General features: G+C 59.8%; 1 protein-coding gene across 3 annotated transcripts; it reads right to left on the reverse strand.

Annotated features, from left to right (window-relative positions):
* Nucleotides 1-732: 732 nt before the first annotated feature.
* C17H15orf39 (chromosome 17 C15orf39 homolog) lies at nt 733-11,030 on the reverse strand. Of its 3 annotated transcripts, XM_075535386.1 has the most exons (4): nt 10,882-11,030; nt 5,491-8,258; nt 2,461-2,494; nt 1,776-1,918 (listed from the first exon to the last, which is right to left on the reverse strand). In XM_075535386.1, exons 2-4 carry the CDS (start codon nt 8,207-8,209, stop codon nt 1,909-1,911), a joined length of 2,763 nt encoding a protein of 920 aa, XP_075391501.1. In that variant the 5' UTR covers nt 8,210-8,258; nt 10,882-11,030; the 3' UTR covers nt 1,776-1,908. The 3 variants fall into 3 exon arrangements, with proteins under 3 accessions (XP_075391503.1, XP_075391501.1, XP_075391502.1); XM_075535387.1 differs by lacking the exon at nt 10,882-11,030 and having other exon boundaries at nt 5,491-9,620; XM_075535388.1 differs by lacking the exons at nt 2,461-2,494; nt 10,882-11,030 and having other exon boundaries at nt 733-1,918; nt 5,491-9,620.
* Between the last annotated feature and the right edge of the window lie 5,603 nt (nt 11,031-16,633).

A 16,633-nucleotide genomic window follows, 5' to 3' on the forward strand; every position in this document is an offset into this window, starting at 1 on the left:
CATGACACTCAGCTTGTTTCCCAAATCTAGTCTGGGCATCGCCTCTAGGGGGCCCCACCCCTCTCTCTAGACCAGGGTCCTGCTCCCCCACCCCCCGAAGCTTCACAGCCCCAGCAGTCCTGACAGTGACTGGGACTTCTTCCTGTCTGGTCCATGGGCCAGAATCCCTCTTGGGTTGTCTGGTCAAGGTAGAGGGTGGTAGTGGCAGTGGTGAGCCTCCCGATCCTGGCCCAGTGCAGGTCGGCAGTCGAGTGTGTGGGTGGGTGGCGAGGGAGGGCTCAGCAGGACCCGCAGAGACCAGGACTGAGGCCAGGCAGGCCTGACAAGCAAAAGCAGACTGGCTCCTGGCCCAGGTGGGAAGTCACTTTCAGTCTTGAAGACCAATTTCTGAGGGAGTGACGCCCAAGGGAAGGAGCCAACCTTCCCAGCTCAGTGAGGGGTGGTATGGGTTGTCATCAGGCGGCAGGGTCACCAGTGTGGGGAGGGCACGGACCTTGGCAGGCCTCCTCCTTGAGTCTCGTGACCAGCCTTTCACCCTGGACTGGAGGTTCCCAGGAGGTTCAGCAGAGCCCAGACATTGCCAGCCAGCAAGAGAAAGGTCCGCATGCCCGGATCTAGCCGCACAAACTCCCTGGAGACCCTCACCACATCCAGGTGGTCCCAAGGAGACCCACAGCTCAAGACCCTGCCCACACTCACAACAGAACCAGGCCCTGGCTTCAAAAACAGCCAAAATGTTTTAATGGCCTGCCTCCAGGGCCCAAGCCTTACACAAACTCCACCTAGCCTTGGGCTCAGCCAGCCAAAAGGGAGCCCACAGCAGGCCTGACAAGAGCAGTGACACTAGGGGGGTGGGGAAGGGGAGGAGGGGGACACATGGCCCCAGTCCACATCTTCAGAGCGCTAGGGCTGAGTTGTTACTTAACCAGTCCCCTCCAGTGCCATCGATTCAGGGCAGGCCTGGGAACAGAGGCCCCAAGCAAGGAGGCCAACCCCAGGCTCCAAGTGTGGGGACAGGGAGGGTCAGGCAGGGGGTCAGATCCAACCCCAAACTTGGGGACCGTAAGCCGGAGCCTTCCTGGGAGATGACTCCAGGTGTGCCTCACACGCTGGACAACGTACCGCTCTCAGAGACTAAGTCCTAGAACACAGGTGTTCTACGGAGGTTCTGCTCTCCTGCCTGCACCAGGCCCGGCAGAGATGGAGCCGCGACGGAACGGTGCTGGGTGTGTGTCAGGCGCCGTCCCCACAAGCCTGCGAGGTAGGTTGCGTTGTTCTATTTTACAAGAGGAGGGGGGTGAGCCTGGGGCCCAAATGAGGAACAAGGACACCCCACCCCCAAGTCACACACCCAGCAAGGGGTAGAGGAGCCGGGTGGGACGTGGGCTCACAGCTTCTCCTCAGAAGCAAGGATCTCGTGTGAATCTCGGCCCAGACGGGCGCTCCAGGGTGAGAGCAGGCTGGACAAACCCTGGGGAGCTGGGCAGACCGAGGGAGGAGTGCAGTGGCCCCTAGACAGCCAGTAGCCCGCACAGCATCAGCAATCGATGTTATGTGTGGTGGCCCTGGTCCCCCAACAGCTGGGGGTGATTGGAAAGCCGGTCTGGTCCCTGGACCTTGTGGCCCCACGTGGGCAGGGCCAGGCCGTTGAGCCAGGCGGTCTCCAGCAGGCTGCGGAAGCGGGACTTCAGCGTGGAGCTGGACGTGCTGGTGCTGACGGCTGGGGGGGGCGAGGCGCCGTGGGTCCACCCTTCAACAGTGGCCTCTGCCTTCTCCAGACCAGGGGTTGGTGGCTTCCTTCCCAGCTTCTTAGCCTTGGGGGCCGGCGACTTTGGAGCCAGGGCGAGGCTGTCCGGCTCTCCTCTGGCCACAGGGAGTCCTGAGGGGGGCACAGCTGCAGCCTCCGTGTCAAAGTGACCTGGGAAACGCACACAGAGTCAGGCTGCAGACCCCGCACTGCCATCCAGACTCTGGTTCTGTCTGCCCGAGGGCAGAACGCTACCGACAGGGCCAGTTACCATGGTCGGTCCTCCCATGTGCCCTCCGGTCTGGCTTTCCAGAACCCGTGTCCCGAGAGGAGAGGGAAGGAAGGGGCCCAACAGGCCAGGAGCCACTCACACCAGGCGACTGACTCTCGGCCATCCTGCACGGGCGAGGGGGCAGGGGAGTACCCGCCATGGGCCTCCAGGGCTGTCTGCATTCCAGGAAGCAGGTCGCCAGGCCTCTCTGCCAAAGCGCTGCGGGTGGGCGCAAACCTCCCACTCCCAGGCTGGCAGCCAAGTGTGCGAGCCATCTGTGCTGCCCAGAAGTTCCCAGGACCTTCAGCTGGGGCCAAGGGCCCACTGCACAGAGCAGGGAAACTGAGTCACGGAGTTAAGAGCCCAGACAGGGTCTGTCTAGCACTGCCCAGAGGGAGCAACAGAGAGAAGGGAGGGGGTCCCTGGCCCAGAATACACCTACTTTGAAGGGAGGCTGCCCGGGGGCGCACAGGAACCTGTAAGAAACAAAGGTGGGGATAACTTGAAATCAGCCCTTGTAGCTCAGGGAGGGCAGCCTGAGGCAGGTGCCCCAGCCACCTCCTAACTGGGCGGTCCTTCCCCATAGGTGCAGATAGGGACAGGACTGAGCTGGGCCTCCTGATGCCCGACCCCCTCCCCACCTCCCCCACCCCAGTTTCGGTAGTCTCTACAGCCCCCAATGGGGCATCTGTTCCAACTTCCTAAGTGGCCAGGGGTCTGGTCAGCTGGCGCCCAAGTTCCCCCTGTACCTACAGTCCTGGGCCTTGGGCAGGTAGGAGCCCAGGGCTAGGTCACCAGGATGGAGAAGGAACTAGGAACACTTCCTGCAGAAAGGAAGGGTGTGTGGGGAGCAGGGGTGGCCAGGAGACAGTGGAGGTGGGGGCTTGGGAAGCCATGGGACAGAAACAACCCCAAGCCCACTGTGAAGTCCTGGTTAAGGAAGCAGGCTCAGCACCCCACCCCCCAGCCTCAGCCCATGGGCGTGAGCCTCTAGGACTTAAGAGAAGCCCATTCAAAGACAAGGCTGAGCCCTGGGAAGGCGGGAGGTAGCGGGATTCCCAATGGTGCGTTGAAGGGTGGCAATAGACGAGCTGACTCAGACGTGCGTGAAAGGCCGAGTGCAGCCTGGATCCTCATACTGAAGGTCAACAGCACCCAGTCGAGTGAGAAATCACACTGGTGGCTCAAGGAGGAACTGCACCCCCATAGCCTCCTGACACTGACAGTGTTGGGGGTGCCGGGTCACTGGACGGTTGATGAGTATAGTGCAAGCGACTGAGCCCCCAGGGGGGTGGACTGACAATGCTGAACTTTGTTTGTACGGGTTTTTGATTTCCGGCTTGTAGTTTGCTTTTTCTTTCTTTCTGGTTGTATGCATGCTGGTTGGCTGCTGGCTAGCTTATGGCTGCTCTTGATGCAGTTGAGATCTGACAGCGTTGTGATTTTGATATATTACGATCCCCTAAGTAAACTGAGACCTGCAAACCCCACGGACAGAGTCTGGACCCCTACTTAAATGAACTCCAGCCCCAATCCAAGAACACTTAGTTCTGATCACATGGCCCTGCTTCATGAAATGATCACTGAAGACAGGGGTGCTAGCGCCAAGTGTGGCGACGAAAGCAGATGGTGCCCGGCTATTAATCAGAATAGTGTCTGGGGTCTTTAGGGCTTGTATTCAAAACAAGAAGCCATCTAAGTGAGGTGGTAACTAAGTCCACACAGAAGCAGCACACCAGCTTGTGTCATCCAAAGATGACAATTACAAAATTCTCACATGGAAAACTGTCATAGCTAAATGAACACCCAACTTGTAGACGGCTACGGAGGGCAGTGGGAGCCGCAAACCCATCTGCAGAGTGTCTTATTCGGACGGAGCCCCTGGCAGCTCTCGCCACAGGCAAGGGTCTCCAACAGGCCTGCAATCAGTCTAGTGGAAGCTTGACTGTGTTGAATCAAACTTCATCCTCGGTCAGCTGGCTTCCCCACAGACTGGATCTGACTTGGTTCTGGGTGTGAGTCTCTCTCACTTGCTCTGTGACAGGAATGTCTTCCCTGGCTCTTTGAATGTTGATGGGAGTCTTATTCATTGTTTGTAATCCTATTATTACTTTATCTTTGCCACCTGACAGCGACTGTTGTGGACTGCGGCTGTGGGTTCCCCAGTCAGTGACGCACAGGAGGGGTGGATGCACCGTGCCATGAACGGATACAAGGGTTGATAAGGGATGCGGGGGTGGGGGCGGGTGGTAGGGAGGGGGAGGGGATTTCAGGAGTAAACAATGAAGGCAGGAGGGGGGCGGGAGCACCAGAATGGATTGTGGTTGCACAACCCACTTTAAAGACGATTTAACCAGGCTGGGTCAGCGGCGGTGGCAGGGGGGATTCTAAAATTGACGTAATGATTGTACAATTCTCCTTGATGATTGAACGAGTGAGTTGTATGGCATGTAAGTTACGTGCTAATAAAACTGCTTTGTCGAATGTGAAACTGCTCTGCTGTCGGCCTTCCCTAACCAGAGAGCAGCATGGATGTGTGACACCTTAGGGCAGAGAGAAGACACGATGGCAGCCCTGTTATAAAATAGCCACTCCCGTAGGCTCATTCCGCTTCGGGAGCCCACACGGACAGCGCGCTCTGCCCTGGAGGAGGACTCAGGGAGCCACGAAGGACTCCATGGCAGGAGGCTTGTTTCTGTGGTCTGTGTGAGCAGGTGTGCGTGCGTGTGTTCTGGAGAAGGAGTGGGGAGCAGGGTTTTCTTTGTGAGGCTGACGTGGGATGCCCTTCCAGGGAAGGGATCAGGGTAGGTGTCAGTCGCAGCACCTCTGGCTGGGTTCACAGGAGCAGCAGCCAGGGCTGCGCGATGCAGTCTCTAGCTCACATGCACGCTGGGGGAGATGCATGACCTGTGAGGGCGCAGGCCTGCCAAGGAGCCTGGAACCACACCGACGGCAGCGGTGGACACAGGAAGGACAAACAGCTGACCGCGAGGGCGCGCCTTCTCCCCTGGCCAGTGCTCTGAATTCTGGGCCCCTGAACCGTGAGAGATCAATGTCTTCCTGTGGTGTCCGGTTATACAGGCCGCTGCCCTGGGAGCACATGTCTAGGAGGCTGCAGACACCAACACAGGCGGCCACAGCGAGCGTTTGGAACAGGAAGCTGGGCCCCAGTGGGTGTCAGGAACTAGAAGCTGGGTGGGAAGTGAGAGGGTGGTGTGGGTGAAGGGGGAGCTTGGGGGTGGATCTAGGAAATGTCTGGGTGACATTAGATGCAAACGTCCTCCCAGGGGATGCTGGGCTGGGCGCAGATAGAAACCAAGGCCTGCCAGGGCCCCGCCAGGCCAGGAACTGAGCAGCCACGCATAGGACCAGCCCTCTATCCTCGGCAGGATGTCCTGCGCCTCCTGCCCTTCCTTCCCTGTGGCCTGAGGCGCTCAGCCCCCAGTGGTCGGAAAGACTGCCCCATTCTCACCCAGGTGGCGGCGCGCGCAGTCCCGCCACTGCAGGTCCAGCAGGTCCAGGTAGATGTCCGGCAGCTGGCGCAGGGCCAGCAGCTTCAGCATGCGTGAGGTGCAGCCCTGCAGGGCGCTCTCCCGCAGCGCCCGCTCCTCCGACAGCGTGGTGGGCCGCAGCTCCACGCGGTGCTCCTGCAGCACGTGGTCCACGGAGGCCGGGGGCAGCCGTGGGAAGAGGCGCTCCTTCACCAGGTGGATGGGCACGAAGATGGCGCCGGCCCGCACCACGTGGGGGAAGGGGCACTGGTGCGTGCGCACGAAGCCCTGCAGCTGGCACAGCAGCTTGCGCAGCAGGCCCTGCACACTCTGGCAGTCCTGCCAGGCCGCCTGGCCCCAAGGCTCAGCGGTTTCAAGCCACTCACGCAGCTTGTCAGGCGGCGAATGAGCTACGGAGTCTGAGATGGCATCACACAAGGATGTGTGCAGCCCTGCAAAGTGCTGCTCAGGGGGGTCCTCCGGGGCCGGGGTGGAAGTCGGGGCCGGAGCAGGGGATGGAGCTAGAGCCAGACCTGGAGCTGGAGCCGGGGCCGGAGAGGCCACAGCCAAGGCTGGGGGGCTGGGAAGTGCCAGGTTTAAGCAGGCCACAGGCAAAGGCTGAGTGATAATCTTGAGTCCAATGGGCACAGACGTGGGGGTGAGTACAGGGGGTGCGGGCTCAGGGGTCGAGGTGGGCACAGAGGGGACCACGGCTGCAGGCATGGGTGCTGGCCGGAGGATCTTGAACTTCCGGAACATGAAGGCCACAGAGCTTTGGAAGTTGGCCCTTGGTGTGGCCTCGGTGCTCATTGGTGTCCCTGGCAGCCCTGGGGTGCCCATGACTGGGCTTTTCAGGCCTGATAGATCTGGCACCATGTCCACCATGGGCCCAGCCAAGACCGTGTCCTCCCCAGCACCCTGCAGATTCAGGGCGGTGCCCTCCACATCGGGCACCCCTGCAGGCTTGGTGTGCACTGTGGGACCAGGAACCTTCTCCGTCACGGGCTTCTTCACACTCAAGTCCAGCGCCACCTCTTCCCTCAGGGAGCAGCACGTCCCCATGGGGGCCTCTTGGGCAGGCAGGGGCCCTGCACAGTCACGGTCATGGCTCTTGAGGGGGGCTTGGACTTGGTCCGGCTCGGGGTCAGGTGCCTGCACATCCAGGTAGTCCCGGTAGGGGGCCAGGCTGAAGACGTTGTCAATCACCGGCATGGGTGGAGAGCCGGGTGGACATGGGCCCTTGTTCTGGGGGCGGGGCTGACGCTCCTGGGTGCAGGCGGGTAGGGGTAGTGCTGGCGGCGTGCTGGGAACTGGACTGTCTCGGATGACAATGGGGGCCGAGACGTGCTCTTCTGGCCTGGGCCGGGGCCGCTCTTTCCTGCAGCTGGGCAGCCACGTCTTCTCCTCCACTGCCCGCGCCGCTTTCCCAGTGGCCCTCAAGTGCTCGAGGTGTGGCTGGCTGGCAGGCACAGACTGGCATTCCCGATGGAAGGCCCGGGGTGGGGGTGCAGCCCGCACACTGCCTTGGGGGGGTGGAGTCCCTCCAAGCCCAGGGGAAGCTCCATAGAGAGAGGGGTCGTCTTGAGCATGAGGAAAGGTCAGTGTCTGGGGCGGGAAGTCCAGGGGGCATCGTGGAGCAAGAGGTGGCTCCGACTTGAAACCTGGCGAGGGTGCTGGGAGGGGAGCAGAGGGGTAAGGGTAAGTGTCCAGTCCCACGGGGGGCACATAGGCTGTCTGGGCTGCCTGCTGCCTTAGGTAGGAGCTGCCCAACCCACCAGGGGGGTACCCAGCGGCCTTGTGGGCTCCCAGAGATTGCAGCGGGAGCAGGGTGTTATATCCAGCCTGCTTCTCCGGGTGGCGGCAGGCTTGTGGGCAAGGCAGTGCCTGTGGGGCATGAGGCAGTGGGTAGTGGGTGGGTACCGCATCCTGGCAGGCTGGCCCCAGAGGCTGGGTCAACGGAGTCCAGGGATTTGAGGGTCCCTCGGGCATTGCTTGTTTGTGGTCTCCAGAGTAAGGGGCTGGCAGGAAGCCTGTACTGTGGATGGTCCGATACTTCTCCAGGAAGGCCTGGCACGGAGAGAAGCCCAGGGAGGAGTCTTTGCCAGATGGACCGGCTGATAGCCCATGCAAGAAGCTACTGTCCAGAGGCTGCCCTTTGCCAGGAGCCGGGGCCAGAGAGCAGGGTGGGTCAGCAGGAGGCAGCAAGGACCCCGTCACCAGTGTCCAGTCCACATCCAGCGGCCTCTTGGCTGCCCCTTCGTTCAGGCAAGTTGAGAGCCCATAACACAGAGGGCTCCGGTAGACGGGTTTGGGGGCTGCCAGAGGTGGGCCTGGGTAGGAGTGAGCCCTGGGGCTGTAGGGCAGGAACTCCATAGGATTGGCATCTTGCCCCTTCTCGGTGCCCTCTCCTGGTGGTCGGTAGAGCAGGCAATTGGAAAGCAGACTGTCTGTCCGAAGTGGGGGTCCCGCCACGCTGGTGGGGTACAAGGGTGGATACGGGGTCCATGATGCCAGCCGCTCAGATCCTGCCTTGGGAGCACCTCCCATGGGGCAGGAAAAGTAGGCACCCTTGTATCCACAGGGGTCCTGGATGCCAGCAGAAGGGGGCAGGCTGGGGCCAGGCCCCGAGCCAGCCTCTAGGCGGGGCACCTTGCCATACACCATGGGGCCCAGGGTCCCCATTGGCCGCTTCTCCGCCATCACGGCAAAGGCTTCTGGGCCTCCGGGGTCCTGCTATTGTACTGCTGACCTGGGGGAGAGAGGCGGGTGCGTCAGTGAAATGTCTGAACAAGGAGAGGGCTGCAGCTCCTGCTGGTTTCCTGCCACCCCCATGAACCTGGCACTCAGGAGATGCACCAAGAAGACTACCAATGCAGGCTTGCAGGCATTGTACATAATAAAGGGCTGCCAGCGGTTTGCTGCTGCTGTTGTTGTGAGGCTGCAGAACCCTTTGCTTAACCTCTTGGCAGGAGACCTACACAGCACACAACCCACACCCACGCCCCCGAAGCCCCCGGAGTCCAGTTGGCCTCCACAGGACCCAAAGTCCCTCGCCGTGGGGGTTTCAGGTTTTGCAGCGTGCAGTCTGGCCACACGCCCTACTTTTATAGAAGAGCCGCCATAAACACGGGACGGGAACACGGGACAGGAAGCCCAGTGCCTGCCCTTCACTACAGGCTCCCTTCTCAAGATACCACGGTGGGTGCCCGGGCCCACTGCGGCCACAACATCGAATCCAAACACTGTCTACAATACACAAAACCCTGTGACCCGCTTTGACCCGGCAGTCTGCCAATAACAACCACCAACGTGGTGGAGGTCCCTAGGCTCAGAGCCAATGCTGAGCTATCAGGCTTAGTCGCCCTAGAGGGCAGCGGCCAGGAGGGAGGCATCTGCCTACAAGGCAGTTACCTCCCAGCAGGAGGGGGTCAAGCCTGTCCAGCAGATGGCGCTGTGGTGACAGCAAAAAGATCCCCAGGATCCAGGAGAGCCCAGATGTTCACTCTCTGAGATGCAGGTGGACTATTCCGTGGCACCAGGGGACAAGATGGACAAGGAGATGGAGAATCGAGGGAGGACCAGAGCCAGCAACTAGCGTCTTCAAAGGAAAATCTGAGTTCCACTGAAAAGACCCCAATGCAAACAAGGATGGGGACCCAAGCCCAGTGGGGTCAACTGTGGGTCTGCCTCCACCTGTGCCACCTCCAGACTCTTAAGCCCCCAGGTGCTACAGGTCTACCAACCATTAGCCCCTCTCCTCCTCCTCCCTTCTAGCTGGTGACCAATGGCAGCCACAGGCTCAGAATCAGAGCAGAACAATTTGAGGACAGGAGTAGCCAAAAGTAAAGGGGGCCCCAAAGCCTCCCCAGCCCCTACAGGTCTCTTTTAAAAAGCTGTCCCATCTCCTGGCCAGATTCTGCCACCGCAGGCCAGCCTCATGGAACCAGGAGTACAGCCCCCACCCATTCCAGGGGGCTTTGCATAAAGTGGAATGGCTTTCAGGGTGTTGAGCATCCAAGAGCTGGATTAATTAAGTGCTGGATTAATTAAATGCTGGCTCTAGTCTCAGCACCCCCAACTCCCTGGGGTCTGAGCCAGCCCAGGGAGTCTTTCTCTCCCGCCCCCCTCCTCGTGCCCTTTGCCCCGGAGACTTCCTGAGACCCTCCCTAGGGAGCCAGTCAATAGAGGGCCAGGTCACTTGGGACCCTCAGGATTCTTTGTGGGAAGGCTAAGGGCTCTAGGGGACAGCAGAAGGCTATGAGGGGCAATGGGGATGCCCTTATCTCCCTCCAGGCAGGAGACCGGGCCTCTCCCAATCCAAGATGTAGCTCGGTTCTCCCTTTCCTGGGCATATACACACGACAAAGGACGGCAAGAGCGAGCAGACAGACCTAGTCACCTACTGCCCTGCCGGGTGCCAACTGCAGACAGCGTCCAGAAGAGCCCACTGCCCCCTCTGTGCTCCGTTAGGACTGCCACCCCTAAAAGCCTCTGCACGGGTGGGAAAGGATTTGGGGTTCTACCCTCCGCTGCAGGAAATGCGGGGTCTTTCGCGAAGTTACAGCCCGGCCTGGGGAGGTCGGCCTCCGCTCGCCCCCACTGGGGCCCACGGCCGACCTCACTTCGGGCGACCTCCCCGTCCGACGTGGGATGGATCCGACGTCCGCTCCGACGCAGCGGGCTTCCGGGTGCCCACAGGCCCCGCGCGGCGCCGCTGGGGCGCACGTGCACGCCTGCAGGCTGACACACGAGCCGCCGCCACGCATGCAAACCCGTGCGTGCACGTACGTGCGCAGCCCCCGTCTGCACTCCGCACGAGTGCTCGCGCCCCTCCTGCGGGCCCCGCTGCACGTGTGCCGGCCCACGGGCCCGCGCGCCCGGCCCCGGAGGGAGGTCCCGGAGCGCGCGGGGAGGGCCGCAGAGTCCGGGCCGCTGCAGCCGCGGGCGATCCCGCCGGCCTGGGCTGCGGCCAGCGGTGAGTCCAGCGGTGGCGGAGAAGCCGCGGGGCCGTCGCGTCCGGGACCCCCCGCCCGTCCACGTGAGCCGGGCCCCGCGAGAGGCCTGGGGGCTCGGCCCGCGCAGCCGCCGCGGGAAGCGCCCAGGCCCCGCCGGAACCCCGAGGCCCTGCCAGGGCCCCGCGAGCCTCGAAGCCCGGGGAAGGTCGGCGCAGCGGCGCGGCCCCCGCCAGGCTCGCCGGGGGCCCCCCGCCCCGCGGCAGCGGCAAGCCGCGGGTGCCCGGCCCAGGCCCGGCGCGCTCCCTTCCGGGGCCGGCCAGTAGGGGCGCCCAGGGGCGGCGCCGCCCGCCCCGTCCCCACGCGCCGCCCGCAAACTCGGCCCAAGTTTCCGCGCCCGCTGGGCGGGCGGGCTTCTACCTGCAGGGCGCCCAGCTCCCCGGCGCTGCCGCCCGCGGCCGCATCCTCCCGCGCCGCCCAGGCCGGGGCTCCCGGGCGCTCGGCCCGAGGCGGGAAGTCGCCGTGCGCACCCAAGCCCGGAGCCACCCTGCTCGCAGCCGTTCGCGCCGCCGCCGGGCGCCGTCTGCGGTCCCGGGAGGGGCGGGCTGGGGGCGGGGCGGGGGCGGGGCGGGGCGGCCGCGGGGTGGGGGCAGAGCGCGGCCGCGCCTCGGGGAGCCCGCGCGCCCTGGGGCCCCGGGGTGCAGCGCAGCGGGCCTGCGTGGGGCCTGCCCTCCGGGGCCGGGCCCGGGCGCTGCGCGCTGCCTGCTCCCGCGGCGCCCCGTGCACCGGTGCCCTGCAGGCCAGTCCCACGCCCTGCTCCGGCCAGCGGTGCCCTGCAGGCAAGGCCACTTGCAGGCGACGTGACCTCGTGCCAGCCACTTGACCCCGCCGAGCTTCAGCTTCCTTGTCAAGCCGGGATGGTCTATCCCCTTCACCGCCGTGGCGTCCAGGCTAAGAATAAGTTGTGTTAACGTGTCTGGCACACAGTGGGTGCCTTCTTTCCCTTCGATTCTGCGAGTTGTATTGTTACTGTTAGGTGCGGCGGAGTGGGGGGGGGGGTTGACTCTTGGGGACCCGGGTGGCCGAGTAGAAGTGCCTAGGACACTTTTCTAGGCCGTGCGATGTCTATGCGCCGCTCTCACACGGTGGCACGGAAGACGTTGCAATCATCAGCATTTCAGTTTGCAGCCCAGCGCGTAATCGTTGTGCAAGGCTCCCCCCTCTGCCTTAGAGAGCATAGGAGAAAGCCATTGCTTTGACTGATTTAGCGGAAAACCGAAACCGGGGCCAAGCGAACCAAAGTAACTCCATTTTGCCGACGGCTAGATGACCTGCCCGCTTCCCCCTCCCCATCGCGGGAAGCCCCGGTAGTGATTGATTTCAGAATATATTCTTGTACCTCGGATCTGAGTGTTGTGATTAATCTTGTTATTCTTTAATATAGTTCCCTTTTCGACGTTTCAATTAACCCATGAATTTTACTCGCTGCTTCCGTCTCACTTGCTTAAGCCCCTAACAAATGAGCCAAGTGGATTTCTGTGGGTGCTGCCTTTATAAGCTGGCCAGTAATTTCACTGTCGAGATTTCAAGACATTCCATTGACTGCCATTTATTTGAACCCCCAAACAAACCCACTGCCATAGAGCCACTTCTGACCTATTATGGCCCTGGGTAGGCCTCAAGCCTTTGTAATTTTTTTTTAAGTTTTTAAAAAAATACTTTTATTGGGGCTCGTACACCTCTTATCGCAATCCCTACATTCCTCCAATGTGTCAAGCACATTTGCACATATGCCGCCATCATTTTCAAAGCATTCTTTTCCCACTTGAGCCCGATATCAGCTCCCCATTTCTTTCCCCTTACCCACCCTGCCAGCCCTCCCTCACGAACCCTTGATAAGTTACAGATTATTTTTTCCATGTCTTACATCGTAGGCTTTGTAATTTGTACAGAAGCAGACAGCCTCAACTTTCCTCCCTCGGAGCAGCTGGTGAGTTTGAACCACCAGCCAGTGGTTAAGCAGGGCAGAGCCTCTTGTAACTGGGTCCCTCTAAGGGCTCAAAAGCTGTGTTGGACAGGGTTCTCTAGAGAGACAAAACCAGATTGCTAGTAATTATATATAAATATATTTATAAAGATAGATATATAACACAAGAAATGAACCGTTAAATTATGTACAGATAGATAATACAAGAAATTAACAGTTAAATTATAAAGCAGTGAGACACCAGCAGTCCTTTAAGTCTTGAGAGTCGCCAGTCCCTTTCTGTAGAGAGAGCTGGGCTTATATACCCAGGCAGCAAACAGCAAGGCAGGTCACCAACTGTCACCAACTGTCAGTCCCCAGCTCCAGAGACGAACATTCCAATCGTGCGGGCTTAAAGGGACCTCAATTTACAGCGACACAGTCCACAGGCTAGGTATCCCACAGGTAGTGTACCCCTTTAAACTGAGGCACAGAACAAGCAAGGCAGCCGCACGCAGGTCTGATGATTAAAGCACGAGAGACAAGCAAGGCGAGGCTCACCGAGCCATTTATCCCTCTGCCCTTCAATTCATCATATTTGTGTTTATGGGCCAGGCTGGCACAATAAACTATCGCAAAAGCCGACTGAAAGAAGCCATCTCTGGCGTGGGGGAAGAGATGGGCATGCTAGGAGGTCTGCTAAGTGGCCTCAGTGGGCAGGCCAACTTTGGGACAAGGCTGCTCTCTCCATGGAGCCTGAGCATGTGCAGCCTGGGAGACAGCTGGGAGTGAGAGAGTCACATCCAGGAGTGACTTTGTGGAAGGAGGAGAGTAGTGCTGGAGAGGTGGGCTTGCCGGGTCCCTTTGAGCCATCTGACTTGGGATGAGAGCTTTCTTTTCTCTGGAGAAACCTGGTCCCTAACAGACCCCAGGCTGCCCCAGGGTTGGGGACAGGCGGACATGCCAAAGGTCAGGGCAAGTCCATGGGGCAAAACCACACAAGCCAGCTAGTGTACCCACCTGCTCAGATCCCCAAAGTCACGGCTCCCTGAGGAAGGAGGACAGGGCTCTAAGTCCCATACTTACAGAGGTCAGGAAACAGCTGGAGCAGCTACAGCAGAGGAGGAGGGGCGGGAACTGCAGGTAAGAATCCCATAGAGCCCAGTCGCCTTAGAGCCTATTTGGACTCATGGCAACCGCCAAGTGGACCCGCACTTGCTCAGGTTTCTGTGGCTCTGACTTCCAGAAGCAAACTGCTTGGCTTTCCTCCCAGATGTTTCTGGGTAGGTTTGCATTGCCGACCTTTACGGTGCTTCACGGTGGTCTGGGGCCTGCATCGCTGCAGATGTGCTCCGGTTTAGTGCTAGAAGGGCCTTAGAAATGGAGTCTGCAGGGCTCTGGGGAGCAGAAACAGAGAGGGCTGCAGCAGATCCAGGCCAGGCTCCTGGTCTCAGCATGGGCATCTTCCCAGGGGAGCGGAGTGGGTAAGGGGGAGATGAGATCAAGGAGCTGAAGAAGAAACAGAATCTTTGGAAACGGATTGTGGTAGCAGGTGTACAACACTGCTTGCTTGATGTGATTGAACTATGGAGTGGTATGGTATCTGTATGACCTCCCAATAAAAAAGTTACAAACAAAACATTCTCACGAGGGATACAGAACTTCAAGAGCTGGGATCAGAACTCAGGTTAATACATGGGACTGCAAGCCTATAGCCCCTTCAGGTCACAGGTAGCCCTCCTGCACCCTCACCCCATCACCAACTCTGCCCTTGTCTCTCTTCCTCCTGCCCAGCACCCGCTGCTGACCCCTGCCCTGCTGCTGCAGGTGGTGGCATGTCATGGCTTAAGTAGAGTCCCTCCAAAAACCTGCGTACAGTTGGCTGGGCCATGATTCTCAGAGGTTTGGCTGTTATGCAGTGATGTCAGGTGGCAGGTATGTAACGATCCCCATGAGGGGATCTGACGGGATGAAAGGATTGGGGGGAAGGGTGTTTCAATTCAACATCAATGTTTGCACAACAAACGCTCCTTTATACCTATATCCAATATGTACAAACTTCAAAAAGTTCACAGAAAAAATGGAAACGAATGGGCCCACAAACTTTGCCGAGCCTGGAAATCGGATGGGAAGAGGCATGTCATTTCCTGAAGCTTCATCTGTAAGTTCATGGAGAAGGCAGTGCAAGTGGCGAACAGCCAAGAGACCTTCCTCATTCCCACATGTCTAGTCCATGCCCTTCCAGCACCGCGCAGACACCCTGGACACCCTCTTCCCTCCCCAACAAGGACGCAGGAAGGTGTGGAGACTTGGAAGGCACTCTTGAGCCTCACTGTCCTCATCTGCAAAACAGGGACTGCCCGGTCCTATCGGCTGTGGTGTCCTGGAAGAGGCCAGTCCACTGTCTCCCAGGCTGAGCAGCAGCCCAGCTTCCTCTCTACCCCACCCAGCCCCCGGGGTCTCAGACCGAGCCCGGGGAGGGCACTGCGCATTAATCAGTAAGACAAAGGAAGGGTGTTCATTCAGGGCTCAGAGTGGGGAGTCCCACGTGGTCTTAGCAGCACCCTGAGCGCAGGGCAGCCAACAGAGGGGGCAGCGGAAACAAAGGCCAGGTGTGGGTGGAGTGAGGGTGCGTGGTGTGTACAGTGTGGCTCATGGGCAGGATCAGTGGTAGAGAAGCCTGGCAGAGGTTGTTTCATTTCTCCCATCCTCCTCCCCGAGGCCACACACTGATTGCCTCTCTGGACTCCCTGGGAAGGCAGGTCAAAGGTCAGGCATGGTTATTGATTCTAACCCTGTCTAATGAGGCAACACCTGCTATTTGCCAACCCGAGAGGCGTGCCCTTCCCCCAGGAGACAGAAGTGGCCCCGGCAGGCAGGGGAACAGAGACGCCCCCTAAGACACACAGCCTGCCATGAATCCGTTCAGATCCAGGGATGAGCAGTGCCTCGGCATCTCCATAAGACTCCCTCCCTGCACCCTTCCCCCACACGGAGCTCGGCCTGCTCCTGGGTGGGCGGGGCAGGGAGTCCCTGCTGGAGGCCTGGCCCGCTGCCAGCCCCTTGATAAACATCCCATGGAAATCCAACAACATCCTGGTGAGGCAGGAGCTGGAAAAACACGCTAACTGAGGTTTGACCTACTGAGCTTGCAACCTGAAGCAACCCCCTTGACCTCAGTTAGTTCATTAGTCCACGGGGGTGATGGAGTGGAGCTGTCAATCACAGCCACTCAGCAACTCCCCCCGAAAAATAAAACAAACACTCTCCACTCACCACTATTGAGTCGATTCTATAGCACAGAGTAGAACTGACTCTCTCTCTCTCTCTCTCTCTCTCTCTCTCTCTCTCTCTCTCTCTCTCTCTCCCCCCCCCCCCTCTCTCCATGGAATCGATGCTGTCTCATAGTGACCCTATAGGACAGGGTAGAACTGACCCTGTGAGTTTCTGAGACTGACTCTTGTAGGGAAGAAAAGGTTCTCAGCGGGTGGCTTCGGAATGCTGACCTTGCAGGAGCCTCCGGGCTCCTGTCTAGTCACCCCGTAACCAAAGGCAGCTGAGGAGGAAGGGGCTTGCCCGTAGAGGCCAAACTACAGGAGCTGGGATGTCAGATAGCCCCCTAGATTATGGGACACCCCAAAACCCTTCCAAAGAGGGCTCCACCACAGATAACTTTTGCTACCCTAGCAAGGAGAGCCTCGGGTTTGGGGGGTGGGGGCTTAGAGTATTTAGGGGTACTGGCTGGATCGGATGAGGGTGGAAGTGGGCCACTGTCCAAAGTGCAGGCAATCTGGAGCCACCAGTGGGAACCCCTGGGGAAGACATAGCCTACGACCCTGCAGGGTGATTAGGGAGGCTCTGCCGCCTCAGCTGGGGTTCAGGAGGGGCCCACCCCCACTGCCGGAGCTTCGAGACAAAGCCCAGGCCTAGCAACTTGGTCCCCTAGCTGCAGGGGAGGGGCACATTCTGATGAACCCACAGCCGGGGTAGGAGGGGGCGCTTGGCTTTCCTGGTCAAATATGGAGGGCCCCGGGCTTTCTGCTGGCTTCAGGAGGTGCTTAATAAGTGGGACCAGCACGGCCCATGTGATCCAGTGTGATAAGTGTGGGGGGGTGTGTGCCTCAGGCTGCTAGGTCTGGGGTCGGGCAGGACTTCCTGTCCCTTCTACTAGTTAGCCTTTGAGCCCAGCCATTTGAGAGCCTGGCT

This window comes from Tenrec ecaudatus, chromosome 17, assembly GCF_050624435.1.
Source record: "Tenrec ecaudatus isolate mTenEca1 chromosome 17, mTenEca1.hap1, whole genome shotgun sequence".
In the NCBI taxonomy this organism is placed as follows: Eukaryota; Metazoa; Chordata; class Mammalia; order Afrosoricida; family Tenrecidae; genus Tenrec; species Tenrec ecaudatus.